This window comes from Artemia sp. Qi Xiang Cuo, chromosome 7 (genome assembly GCF_049724085.1).
Source record: "Artemia sp. Qi Xiang Cuo chromosome 7, ASM4972408v1, whole genome shotgun sequence".
Classification (NCBI taxonomy): Eukaryota; Metazoa; Arthropoda; class Branchiopoda; order Anostraca; family Artemiidae; genus Artemia; species Artemia sp. Qi Xiang Cuo.
This window is the reverse complement of record NC_142800.1, coordinates 22,442,039-22,456,167: the sequence shown is the minus strand read 5'-3', so window position 1 is coordinate 22,456,167 and position 14,129 is coordinate 22,442,039. Positions and strand designations below refer to the sequence as shown.

At 35.1% G+C, this 14,129-nt stretch overlaps 2 protein-coding genes across 2 annotated transcripts in view; one reads left to right on the top strand and one right to left on the bottom strand.

The window, feature by feature from the left end:
- The window catches only part of LOC148950053 (uncharacterized), a 160,324-nt gene that overhangs the window by 106,804 nt on the left and 39,391 nt on the right, over nt 1-14,129 (top strand). The window contains exon 2 of the mRNA XM_089092096.1: nt 8,847-8,980. Within this exon, the coding sequence (XP_088948222.1) occupies nt 8,850-8,980 (131 nt within the window). The 5' untranslated portion in view covers nt 8,847-8,849. The remainder of the gene's footprint in view (nt 1-8,846; nt 8,981-14,129) is intronic.
- The window catches only part of LOC148950054 (homeobox protein Nkx-2.4-like), a 28,675-nt gene continuing 21,918 nt past the window's right edge, over nt 7,373-14,129 (bottom strand). The window contains exons 4-5 of the mRNA XM_089092095.1: nt 13,090-13,275; nt 7,373-8,756 (exon numbers count right to left, since the gene is read on the bottom strand). Coding sequence (XP_088948221.1) covers nt 8,577-8,756; nt 13,090-13,275 — 366 coding nt within the window. The 3' untranslated portion in view covers nt 7,373-8,576. The remainder of the gene's footprint in view (nt 8,757-13,089; nt 13,276-14,129) is intronic.

Below are 14,129 nucleotides of genomic sequence, written 5' to 3'. Positions count from 1 at the left end.
TAGCTTGGATACACTTACGCTATTTTGATTTGGTTAAATTTTAAGAGCAGAAGCAGCCCCAAAAGTTTGAACATAATACCCTCAGTCGTTCTTGGGATACTGCTGAAAAGCCTCATCGGGAATTAGCATTAACACAGCGCATTTGATTTAATCTTATGGCAACAGTTAGTTTTTAAACATAAATTCAAATGGGAGGGTGGGGGTGGGAGGGGGTTTAGTTTCCCTCCATTCACTTTCGACTATTAAAAAAGGCATCAGCCCTTTCTATTTTCAATCGAATGAGCCCTTTTTGAAGTTCCTACAACAACTCCTTCGATACAAAGTGCCCTGGTTTAAACAACAGCAACAACAAAAAATAATACATTATACCCACATCGATCTATACTATAAAAATGTCAAGCATTAAAATCACTTTTGACTATTAAAAAGGGCACTAGGCCTTTCGATTTCCAATCGAATGAGCCCTTCCTGAGTTTCTACGACAACACTTCCTACAAACACCTTATATGCCCCCAGGGCATAAATTAAAACCCTTACCCTAAGGGCTGTGAGAGTGGTTGTCATCCTCTAAGACCTAATTTCCATAACTTTCAACTACGTTAAACAAAATAGCTATCTCAAAATTTTGATTGGATGTGTCTCGGAAAATTGTGGGCATGAGAGGGGCGTTAGTCTTTCTCTTATCACTTTCAACTATTAAAAAAGGCACTAGCCCTTTCAATTTCCAATCAAATGAGCTGTTTTGAAGTTTCTACGACAACTCTTTCAATAAAAACCTTATATGCCCCTAGGGTAAAACTTAAAAACCTCGCCCTGAGGGCTGGGGGGGGGTGTCATTTTCAAAGACCTAATTTCCAGAACTTTCTACTACGTTGAACAAAATAGCTATCTGAAAATTTGATTGGATGTGTTTGGGGGAATGGTGGGCGTGAGAGGGGGGTTGGTTGCCCTCCAATCACTTTCAACTATTAAAAGGGCACTAGCCCTCTCAATTTCCAATTGAATGAGCCCCTTTTGAAATTTTTACGACAACTCTATCATTAAAAACCTTATATGCCCCCAGGGCATAACTTATAACCCTTGCCCTGGGGACTCTGGGGTGTTTGTCATCCTTAAATACATAATTTCCAGAGCTTTCAACTACGTTGAACAAAATGGCTATCTCTAAACTTTCATTGCATGTGTTTGGGGAAATGGTGGGCGTGAAAGGGGGGTTAATTACTCTCCATCCACTTTCCACTATTAAAAAGGGCAATTTCAATTTCGAATCCAATGAGCCCCTTTTGAAATTTCTGTAATAACGTTCTATGTAAACTTAAGATGCCCCCAGGGCATAACTTGCCACCCTTGCACTGAGAGCTCTGATGGGGTTATCATCCTAAAAGACCTAATTTCCACAATTCTCGACTAAGTTGAACAAAATTGATACCTCAAAATTTTAAGTGGATGTGTTTCGAGGAATGGGGGGCGTGAGAGGGGGGTTAGCCGCCCTTCAATCACTTTCGACTATTAAAAGGGCACTAGCCATTTCAATTTTCAATTGAATGAGCCCTTTTTGATGTTTTTACAACATCACTTTCTATTAAAACCTTACATGCTCCCAGGGCATACATGCTCCCAGGGCATAACTTACAACCCTTGTCCTGAGGGTTGTGGGGGGGGGACGGGTTATCATCCTTGTGGGGGGATGGGTTGTTCAACTACGTTGAATAAAATGGCTATCTAAAATTTTGATCAGATGTGTTTGGGAAAAAGTGGGCATGAGAGGGGGTTAGTTGCCCTCAAATCACTTTCGACTATTAAAAAGGGCACTAACCATTTGAATTTCCAATTGAATGAGATCTTTTTGAAGTTTCTATGACAATGCCTTCTATAAAAAACCTTATATGCCCCCAGGGCATAACTTACAACCCTTGCCCTGAAGGTTGTGGGGGAGTGTCCTCCTCTAAAACATAATTTGTATCTGGAAATCAATTACGCTGAACAAAATGGTTATCTCAAAATTTTGATTGGATGTGTTTCGGGAAATGGTGGGCGTGGAAGGGATGTTAGTTGCCTTCCAATCACTTTCGACTATTAAAAAAAGCACAAGCCACTCCAATTTCCAATTGAATGAGCCTTTCGAAGTTTCTACGACAACTTCGTCGATACGAAGTACCCTGCTCTATAGGAAAAAAATAATAAATGATACATTGTGGTAACATCATTCTTATATGGCCTCAGGGCATAACTTAAAACCCTTGCCCAGAAGGTTGTGAGGAAGTGTCCTCCTCAAAAACATATTTTCTATCTGGAAATCAACTGCCCTGAACAAAATGGCTATCTAAAAATTTTGATTGGATATGTTTGGGGGATTGATGGGCGTGGGGGGTTAGTTGCCCTCCAATCACTTTCGACTATTAAAAAGGGAAATAGACCTTTGAATTTAAAATCGAATGAGCAATTTTTGAAGTTTCTACGACAACGCCTTCTATAAAAACCTTATATGCCCCCAGGGGATAACTTAAAACCCTTGCCCCAAGGGTTGTGGGGGAATATCCTCCTCAAAAACATATTTTCTATCTGGAAATCAACTACGCTGAGCGAAATGGTTGTCTCAAAATTTTGATTAGATGTGTTTGGGGGAATGATTGGCGTGGGGGGGGGGGGCTACTTGCCCTCCAATCACTTTTGACTATTAAAAAGGGCACTAGCCACTCCAGTTTCCAATCGAATGAGCCCTTTTCGAAGTTTCTACGACAAATCCTTCGATACGAAGTACCCGGGTATGGAGAAAGAAGAAAAATAGATAATACATTGTGCCCATATCGTTCTTTACTTAGGCAGCACTATCGCACTGCCTATGATGTGTTTATGAACTGCTTGTAAGAAATCCAAAATAATGCTCACGGTTTAGAGAAAATCTTTGTTTATGATGGGTACCGGTGCATTATCGGACACTTAAAAAAGTCAAGTTTGGTTAATGCTAATGAAATAAAATAAGATAGGATGAATATATAATAGTTTATAAACAAATTTAGGCTATATATTCGCACATTAGGTGTGGGGGGGGGGGGTAAATCATAGCATGTATTAAATACATAACCTAACTTAATCGAGATACCTTTTCCCCCTTAAACCCCAAAAAACAATCGTTTAAATTGTAACTCATTGAGTTTTCACGGCTTTGCAGTCATTTAGGTATAGCGGTCTCTTGAGAATAGCCTGTTTGATGGGTTTTTCGTGACTATTTTCCTTCTGCAACACATAAAAGTGTCTGCATAACGCATCAGTACCTTATGATGTCACTACATTTGGTTCGATTAATTATGTTTTGAACATATGACACGTTAAATATTTTCAATAACAATTTCCTTCCTTTTTGATATCATCTCTTTCAAATGCTTTGAAAATCAATTAGGCCATTAGAGTTTGCAAATTGAGTAGTCTATTTAGTTTTCAGTAAAGCACAAATGACAATCTAATCTATTGGGAATTTAATAGTACTCCGAAGTGAAAACTTATTTGTGGCAATTTATGTTCACTTCTTTGTCCCTTTATCGCTTCGAGTAATTTCTTATTCCTTCGAGATATCACTTCTTCAGCGATAGTAATTTACTCATTACTGTGTCTTCTTTTGAGGCTCCATTTCTTATAAGGTTTAATATCTCATCTTCTAAATATCGCTCTTTACTTTTTGGTTGAGAAACTTAGAGTCATCCAATGCTAAAAGACAGTCAAGTGCTTTAATGCTTATTATACAGTGAACTTGATCCATTTGACATCTGAACGGCCCGCTTTTCTGACTGACAAAATTAAATACATGACCTCTAGCGAATTAAATAAGAATTATCGCTGCTTGTTTCCCCAACATTGTTATTCCACAAGTTGTTTTTTATTTATTAAAGCCATCTTCGTATTTCACTCATCCTGGAGACAGAGTATTTTTATCCAATAAAGCGATTTATCTCTAACGTAATAATCGGCATTTATGGAACAGGGGTGATTTGACAAGCCTAAGCAACCAATGCTAATCCCGTCAAACAAGCAGCAGGGGTGCAGGGGTGATTGTACTTGGCTCACTTAGAAATTATCACTGTTTCGAAGAAGGAAGAATTGTGTTTAGCCAATATATCTTAATATCCGAAGCCAATGAGGGTTTTTGGCATTTTGAATTATTTCAAATATAATTTTATAATTTATGATTTAAGTTTTATATAATGCTGAATTTTATATATAATTTGGATTTATATATATGATTCAATTAAATCTTGAATTTGAACTTTAAATTTTCAATTTAATAACAACGTAGCTTAGATATTTCAAAAGGTCTATGTTATACTGTATAAATTTACAAAAAACTAGAAAATAAAAAAGTATTTATCTGGGTTTTTATTGTTATTGACGAACAATTGTTTGTGCCTCGGTTTGGGTCTCGGCATCTAAGATCTTTATCCTACCTTCAAGATAAGGTACACCCAATTTTGATACAAAATGAACAAATTTTTGACAATTTTCGTATTGGATAAAAGAACATTGAGCCCATTTTGGAAAATGTAAATTTTCTAATTATTTTGAGACTCAAATAAGATACAGGTAAGCCAGTGGCGGATCCAAGGGGTGCGAGGGGGTACACAATCCCCCTAGCGTAGTCTAAAGTAGTGTAATTTACTTAATTAACTCAAGTTTGCGTTAATTAAACTTGCTTCTAACGCAAGTTTATCGGATCAACCTATTTTGCGTCCCCCCTAAAAACATTTTATCGGATAAGCCTGTTTTGCGCCCCCCCCCCTAAAAAAAAACTCCTGGATCCGCCCCTGAGGTAATCAGAATGGACCAATCTGTCAAGCGCGTTTTATTAAATAGGGCGCATTGTGAATATCATTTTAACATCATTTTATTCTTATTGTAGGCTAATATTTATTTAATTTCTTATTATATGATTAAATTAATAAATATATTAATAGAATTGGCTAATTCTATTTATAATTGGTAAACTAAAATTATTAACAAAATTAATCTTTAAATTAACAATTAAATTATAATTAAATGGCTTATTTAACTGTAATTTTATTTAGTTTCTTATAACATAAGAAATATAAATATCATTTTGACAAAAACTGTTATATAGTGTCTTTTGGATTACCTTTGCTAGCGAATACTCGAGGCTAAATATCCAACTGGGGAAACGTATTTTCGCCTTTGAAAACATGTGTCTTCCAACTTAAAAAGGTTAAAAGGTTACCAAACTTTAAAAGGTTAAAATTTTAAAAGGTTACCAACTTAAAAGTTTATCGACGAAACGACCCGCCATTTGTTACTAACCCTCTGGAACGTAGGAGATGGAAGTGCCTTGGCCACGTCCTTCGTATGCCAGAGGACCGACTTGTAAGCACAGTATATGAGCGGCGGCCTTAGGAGAGGAACAAAAGATCTTACGACGGCAGTATGACCAGGACCTGAAAAGTCCGGGTACCACGGTTGCCACATTGCTTCCAGACAAGTTGCAACTTGAAGGTGAAGTTGCAAATTTTGCAACTAAGGTGAAGTTGCAACTTTTTTAATAGTCTTGAATGCTACCCACGCTTAAGCACGTGCTTCAAAATCAAATTAGATCACTGTTTATCAAACTGAGGGGGGGATGTAATCCAAGGTGTCTGTGATCCCATATACAAAGGGTTACAGCTAGTCAGAAAAAATAAACCACTTATGCATGAAGAAACTTTTATCTAGTAATTTAAATGTTTCAATCAAATACAATCGCAAATCCAGAAAAATCTCAACTGATATCTGATGAAAAAAATTTGGTCTTATGATACTTAACAAAAATTAGAATAATAAAAGGGCTCAAATTATCAAGTTCAATATTCATTTTTATCTTTAGATAAAATTATCTATTAAACACGTTCTAAGACCACACTGGCTATACATGACGTACGAAACAAAGAACAGAATGGATATAATAAATTAAAAATAAAATCAAATAGGTGAGAAAAAACGAGGATTTCGTCAGCCAGTAGCAAAATATGAAGAAGAGAAACAAGCAAATATTTCGACAAGGACCTCCGCCAAGTCTTCCTCAGTGGTCATAAAAAAAAAAAAAAAAACCTCCTCGTGTAGAGTGCACTTCAAAAGGTTAGTTTTTTTTTATTCGTATGAGTACTGAGGACGACTTGACGGAGGTCCTTGTGGAGATATTTGCTTATTTTTCGCCTTCCTATTTTGCTTCTGGCTGACAAAATCCTCGTTTTTTTCTCACCTATTTTATTATATCGTTTCTTTTCTTTTTTTTATATATCTATTAAACGAAAATTGTCCAACTTGAATTATTTTTAACTAACCGTGGAGAATATAAGGACAAAGGATATAGATCCTCCAGGGCTAGTGATAGCGCATAGGGTGTCAAATCGACGATTCAATAGTTGTTTTTTTACAGGGACACTCAGAAGTTGACCCGCCCAAACTTTTGAAAACGGAAATCGAACTCCGGACTCCGTATTGCCAAGACGAGCATCAATCCACTGTGCCTGAACGATCAAAATACCGAAATTATCCAACATTACTCATTTCCTGCATTAATTGATGTCTCTCGTTTCTCTCATTATCGATGCTAAACCAATCTCATTCGCTTCGCAAATCTTGGAATACAAAGAGACTTTACTCAATATTGCTACCAGCTTCCAAGACCGAAGGTTCCAATATAAACATATTAGGTGTATAAAATGAGCTTCTCTTAAACTCTTAATTTACGATCCTTGAAATTTATCTTGTGACCTTCTGCCACCTTCTATCCAGGCATAAGTTTGATCATTAAGAAAATTGCTTAAAACAAAGTTTATATTTCGATGGGTAGGATTTTAACAGTTCTTACCTGCGTGCAGATCTGGTTTCAGGAGCAAGGAAGAGCACAACAGTAAAGGAGGTGACCTGCAAAACAACAGACCTACCTACAGGTCCAACATCTGAATAGATTTGGCTTCTTTTCCATTTTTTATGCGATATACAGTAGGTTCAGGGCCGTATCAAGGATATATTTTTTCGGGCGGGGGGGGGGTACAGAAAAGAAATTAAAAACGAAAAAAAAATGTGCTTATTTTCATTTTGTTACGTTTTTACGAGTCGGACGAACATGTAGGGGGGGTTGTGTTCAAACCCCCTAACCCATCCCCTGGGATATGGCCTTGAGTAGGCTTATATGTATACTTTTATATATTACCTTAAATTACCTTAAATTGAACCTTAGATCAATCTAAGGATTTTTCCTTATGAAACTCCAAAGATGAAGATCAAAGGTGTTTTCATTTCAGTTATTTTCATTACATGTATGAATTTCGACATTTATGCTTTCAGCAGAATTTCGTAGTAATACGCATCGAAAAAGCCTGAATAACAATCATAAGGTTTTATTAACAGCTCCAGCAAAAAGACAACAAAATGTGCACTCTAAGAAATGAATGCTCGACAATTCATTAGCTAAAAAAGTTACAAATAAATGAACAGGGTCAAAATTGGTATCAATACCTTGTTAGTTAATATCATACACTTCATCTAATGAGCTCGGTATATCACATTGCTGTCTTAATTGGGTCAGTTTAAAAAAAAGAAATTCTAATGGTATTGAATGTGTAAAGTATTTAAAAGCTTTTTTTTTGCAAATTCCTGGCTACAACGACCCTATACATTTCTAAGACGTCTAATTACAGGCTCAATTATAATTAGACTGTACTAATACCGAGGTTTATCTAGCGCTACTTTGAGCAGATTTTCCACAGAATTTTTTTATTGGGTAAAAAATTCTATGAAAATTCTGATTTACTTAAAATAGAGTTAGCTAAACCTCAATTTTTGTAAAAACTCACTGTTAATGGACCTTAAGAATAATAAAAATCAGCCAATGGTAAATGGTCATGTCTGTTTTCTTCCAATTTTATCAACCGGGTTAACTGTGGAATGCTATTATAATACCGTGTAAAAGATTGGAAGAGTTCTATGTAGATGAACCAAGAAAAGAAAATGACTTAAATCCTGGAAGTTAATAAGAAGAGTATTCACTTTTATTCTGAAGCTATACCTACAGAACTTTTTATGCCGGCCTAAAACTTTTTTCCTACCCCTGGCTGCGCGAACGTTGACCCCTGCGCGGATCAACCATTTCTGAGTACTTAACCTTGTACTAGCACCCCGACATCGTAGACTTGGTGTCCAAAGATGTGTGGGCTTAAGCTGCTTCATCGTCATGAAAATTCCATCAACTCTTAACGAACTATTATTTTTTTTTTGTTTCTGTGGTTTACTAAATGGGCTGGACCGTCTCTCAATTCAAATCCTGCTACTTAATGAGCACAGCCCATTGATGCAAAAAACGATATACAGATATTAAAAATATAACGTTAGGACTCTTGGTTCTTGGTAAAAAAATAAAAACAGAAGAAAAGTAACAATAGTCTTTCGATATGGCATATGTCCTTTGAAATTAGTGATAGCCAACTTTTAAGCTTTAGCTGCTCGTTAATCACAAGTTAATTAATTTCCTATCGACACTTTAGTACTTCGATCTGCATCAGTTCCTTGTGCTCCACATAACAAAAAGAGTTTAATTACCAAGCTCTACCTTGCAATGGTAAATATGCGCATAAACTTTGCTGCTGGTGCGCGTGAGCTTGGTGCTGCATCTGATGCAATGTCTGTGCTTGATGGTGCAAAGACGTGGCGCTGTGTGGCTGGTGGTGGAAGCCTATACTAGATAATAAGCCTCCTGGTGAATGGCCAATTCCACCCTGAAAGAAGAAATTTGCGCATAAGTTATTTCTAGATGTTAACGGTAGACTAAAAATGCTCATAGGATATCCAGTATTCTTTATTTACAGCCTATGGTAGCAACGGGGAACTCACCTCTGCTTGGCAAGATAGGACTCAGGTTCTGTCCCGGCTGCAGTAGGACCGATGGGGAAGAAGTCCCGTTGGTTAAATATAAAGTGTATCCACGTATCATAGCTGACGGGTAAGTGGACCCGTCAGTTAATTATATTTCCATGGAACTACAGAACTAATGACGCTGGGTGAGGCGTTCGTGTCTGGATGTTTTTTTTATTTTTTATTTATTCATAGGGTTCCAGCATTGGCATACTGAGCAAATTCACTCTTCTTTGTATTTAATTTCTATTGTTTCACTACATCTTTCAAATAAAACCAGTTCAAGTATTTTCATAAAACTAGAAATCGTTTTGATCAAGTCTATTGTCTCCTAAATGAATTTTGGAAATAACAGTCAGTGGGTTCAAGCTATTCTTATATTTATACTTTTCTAATTCAATTAAATGCTAATTGGCACTGTTTTGTCAGTTTTCGTTTTGTTAAGAAGACACACCCCCTCTTTATTACATAAAATACTTTTTTAGTATTTGCATTAGAAATACTCTTTTTTGGAATTTTCGCTTGTAAAAACGAAAAAACGAAAAAAAAACGTCCCCTTAGATTCGGAAAAAATGTACATCTCTCTCTTCCCGACATTTCATGAGGTGGTAATATCGGGAGCGCGTCAAATGTAATGGAAGTGTGTCAGACGTTGCCCAAATTGTGCGATGATTGGCACGAAGTTTTAGGGCGTTATGGATATGCATCATATTTTGGCGGAACAAGTGGCACTCTGAGATGTATTCCAGAGTTCTAGGTGTTTAACCCCCCCCCCCCGGTTATTACTCCAGACAATACCCCCCCCCCCCCGCATAAAATACCCCCCCCCGCAGAAAATACCCCCCCCCCCCGAAAATATCCCCCTGCCCGCGGAAAATACCCTCACCCCCGGAAAATACCCCCAGAGGAAATAAACCCCTTCAAAAAATACCACCCCATGGAAAATACCCCCCATTCCCCCCCCCCCTGGAAAATAAGGCTTGCCAATTTGAGAATTTTATTGGAGTTTTTTTTTCCTTAGGGAGAAGTAATTTTGGTATTTATGTATTATACGCCACTCACTCAAGTTTACGCTACATAAAACTCGAGAACAAACCGGTTTCTTCGTTAGTTTCTTTCAGCTTAATGCGAGACAAAACAAAGACAAGTGACGGAATAGATGGGAAATATATAATTAAATATAGAAATTTGGGCTATGTATTTGCACATAAGGGGGAGGTAAAGTATTTGGACAGTTTGAAGTAAGAAAACAATTCTTACTTAATCATATGCAGAATAATTGTACCTAACGGATTTTGTATGTAGATCAGCTATACTTTACCCCCCTCCCCCTATTATGCAAATATATAGTCCAAATTTGTTTCTAAAGTAACGAAGAAACCGGTTTGTTCTCGAGTTTTACACATCGTAAACTTAAGCGAGTGGCGTATAATACACAAGTACCGGAATTTTTCATGGGGAGAAAGCCGGATTTCCCGGTATTATTTTAAAAAGATCAGAAATCAATTAAAAAAAAAAGTTTTTCAACTGAAAGTAAGGAGCAACATCAAAACTTAAAACGAACAGAAATTATTACGTATGTGAAAGGAGTTGCCCCTTCCACAAGACCTTGCTCTTTACGTTAATGTTTTGACTTTTTGTCCAAATACTTTAAGAACGATTCCTGAAACAATTTTTTTTTATTGACATAGTCTTTTTCATGCCAAAAATATTTTATATCTTTTTAATTTTATTTCTATTAGACTCCATAGTTTTTACTTTGAAGATTATTTGACTTTATTTCTGCTCATGTTTGGTTTAATGAGGCTCTTTACTTTTCTTCCAAGTAAAGAGCAAGGCCCTTTATTTTTCCCATTAACAAATACTATCTGTAAGTAATTAAATAAAAAAAAAGTTTTTCAACTGGAAGTGAGGAGCAACATCAAACATTAAAACGAATTGAAATTATTATATATATGATAGGGGTTTCCTCCTCCTCAAGACCTCGCTCTTTGTGTTAAAGTTTTTTTTTTATAGAATTTAAAAAGAAAGCTTATTGTTCTAATTAAACGGCCATTGTGTTTCAGGAATCGTATAGCCCAATATATAGCCCAAATTATATATTTCCCATCAAATTTGTCTTGTCTTTGTCTTGTCTCGTGCTAACCTGAAAGAAACTAACCGAAGAAACCGGTTTGTTTTCGAGTTTTACATAGAGTAAACTTGAGTGAGTGGCGTATAATACACAATAACCAAAACTCCTTCCCCCTATGGAAAAAAACTCAAATAAAACTCTCAAATTTGCAAAGCCTCATTTTTCACGGGGAGTATTTTTCGGGAGGATATTTTCCGACGGTGTATTTCCCGCGGGAGGGTATTTTATGCTGGGGGTATTTTACGGGGGTAATCGCCCGGGGGGGGGGTAAACGCCAGCCACCGTATGCCAGGATGCAAAGTGGAAAGTCCAGCAGGATGAATCCATATGGAAGCGTTCATTTTAAACTAAGTTGTATGTAAATTAATTCCATTATATTATGTTGTACCTTGTTTGAAAGGGGGCCAGTTGAGTGTCATTATATCGCATTGATTTATTTGAAAGGGGGGAATTCATTATTTCTTTTCGACGTTAATCTTTTAACAAGCTACAGGGAATTAAGCGATGGTAATTTTGGCACATTTATCGAATTCAACTTTCTTTTTATTTACTTTTTAGTCTTTCGTTACAGCTGACAAAAATTTATAACGGTAAACTGTAAGTCTTAGCTGAACTTCCATGCATTGCCGACGTTAGGGTCATTTTGATGTCATTTTCTTATCGTGTAGATTTGTTATTCATTAATTACTTTTAGCGTTTCAATTAATTTTTTTTTTCGGCCGAGAGCGCCTATTTTTGTTAAGGCTAACGACATAAACTATCTTTGTGACGGTCTTCAGCCCGCTTAATAGCTCGTGCTTCCCTGGAATCGCAGCTCGGGTCTATTACCCTCCCTGTGTCATTTTGCAGAAGATTAAATACAGACAGACGCACACAAATATATAGCCAAATTTTGTTTATAAACTGTTATATTTTCATCCTATTTGTTTTTTCTCATCAGCATTAACGCAACTTTAGTTATCGCGCATATATATATATATATATATATATATATATATATATATATATATATATATATATATATATATATATATATATATATATATATATATATATATATATTGCCCGATGTTTCGATCGCCAATTTTTGCATGCATTTGATCGTTGAAGCGATATACACAGAAAGAGAAATAATAAATATCACAACCTGTTTACTAGTCCGTTATGAAAAGCTTTTAATCATGTGGTCATAGAAACCCATAGAACCTCAGCTTTTACAAAGACTGAAAGATTGGCTAAAAACACAGCTGTCATCGATTTTCTTAACGACTTTATTTTGTTGCTACAACTCTGTGGCGAACCTATCGCATAAAAAAAGTATTTTTTCAGCTTTTACATATCTGTTGACTATTTTTGAATAAGAAAAATCTCTGAAAATCATCTTACAGCTCTACATGATGATTTGGCCTCTCGCACATAGCATAAACGCAGTTACATGGATTATATATATATATATATATATATATATATATATATATATATATATATATATATATATATATATATATATATATATATATATATATATATATATATATATATATATATATATATATATATATATATATATATATATATATATATATATATATATATATATATATATATATATATATATATATATATATATATATATATATATATATATATATATATATATATATATATATATATATATATATATATATATATATATATATATATATATATATATATATATATATATATATATATATATATATATATATATATATATATATATATATATATATATATATATATATATATATATATATATATATATATATATATATATATATACATCATGTATATGTACATTTAGTTCAAATTCCATTTCATTTTGAAACTTAGAAGTTAAATATTATTGGAGAATACTTAATATAATATGCCATGCTTGACATATTGTAGATGTTTGGCATATTCTTGACAATATAGATTGCTTGAAATGATTTTTTTAGCGGATATTAAAGAGTTTGAACTTAGCCTTGAAGGGACTCTCTAAAACTGAAAAGCTATTGCTATGACTATGATAGCCAACTTACTCCTTGAATAACTTGTCCTTGGAGATGCGAAGGAGCAGAAGGGTTGTTCAGCTGAGTTGGGGGTGGACTTGGAGATTCCTCCTCGCGTTCACTTGGAGATGTTGGTGAATCTGCTCCACTATGGTCAGTGCTTAGATGTTTCTCTTCTTTGACTAGGACAGGGACACTTACACGACGTGGTGAATTCTGAAAGCGTACTCATTGTTAGTTTTCTTAAAATTTTAGAACGAAGCAGTACTGAATATATTTAAACGTTTACATGTTTTTTTCTAACTAGAATTCTTTTTTTTTTACAAAAACGATTGGTTATTATGTCAAGAAAAATTGCATTTTTAGGCTACAAACTTCTGGCTGCTCGTTTGCTAACTGCTTCCTGCACCGAAGTCCTATTAAAACGAATCTAGAGTTAATCTGCTACAAATACTAATGATGGTGGCTAAAAAATGCGGGCTGCTCGGCTACAGACCACTCTGTGCACCCAAAAATTTCAAAAAAAAAAACATCACGGAGATCTTAGTTTAAAATAGTGACGAATTTGCAGAAAATTTCATTTTTAGCGTATTATCCACTTCCTGCATGGTCGGCTTTTCTGTTTAGTTGAAAGATCAATTAATCATTAAAATGTTTCAAGAAATACAAAAAAATAAACATAAAAACATTGAAAAAGTTGTACTCTACATATTAAGCAGTTCGTGATAACGAACTGTAAGTAAGAAGCGACCCAGCTCAATAGTAACCGAAACTCAAAAACGGAATTTTGATGCCAATAGATACATCAAAAGAATTGGATTCTTATGCTGATTTCAAAAATATATAAGCTTCATCAAGTTGAGTTTTACCGATTAAAGGCTACGAGCTGAGAAAATTTGCCTTATTTTCAAAAAATGGGGGAAACACTCCCTAAAAGTCGTAGAATCTTATTAAAAATCACACCATCAAATTCAGCATATCAGAGAACCCTACTATGGAGGTTTTAAGCTACTTTTTGCAAAAATTTGGAATTTTGTACTTTTTACCAGAAGAAAGATCGCGGATACGAG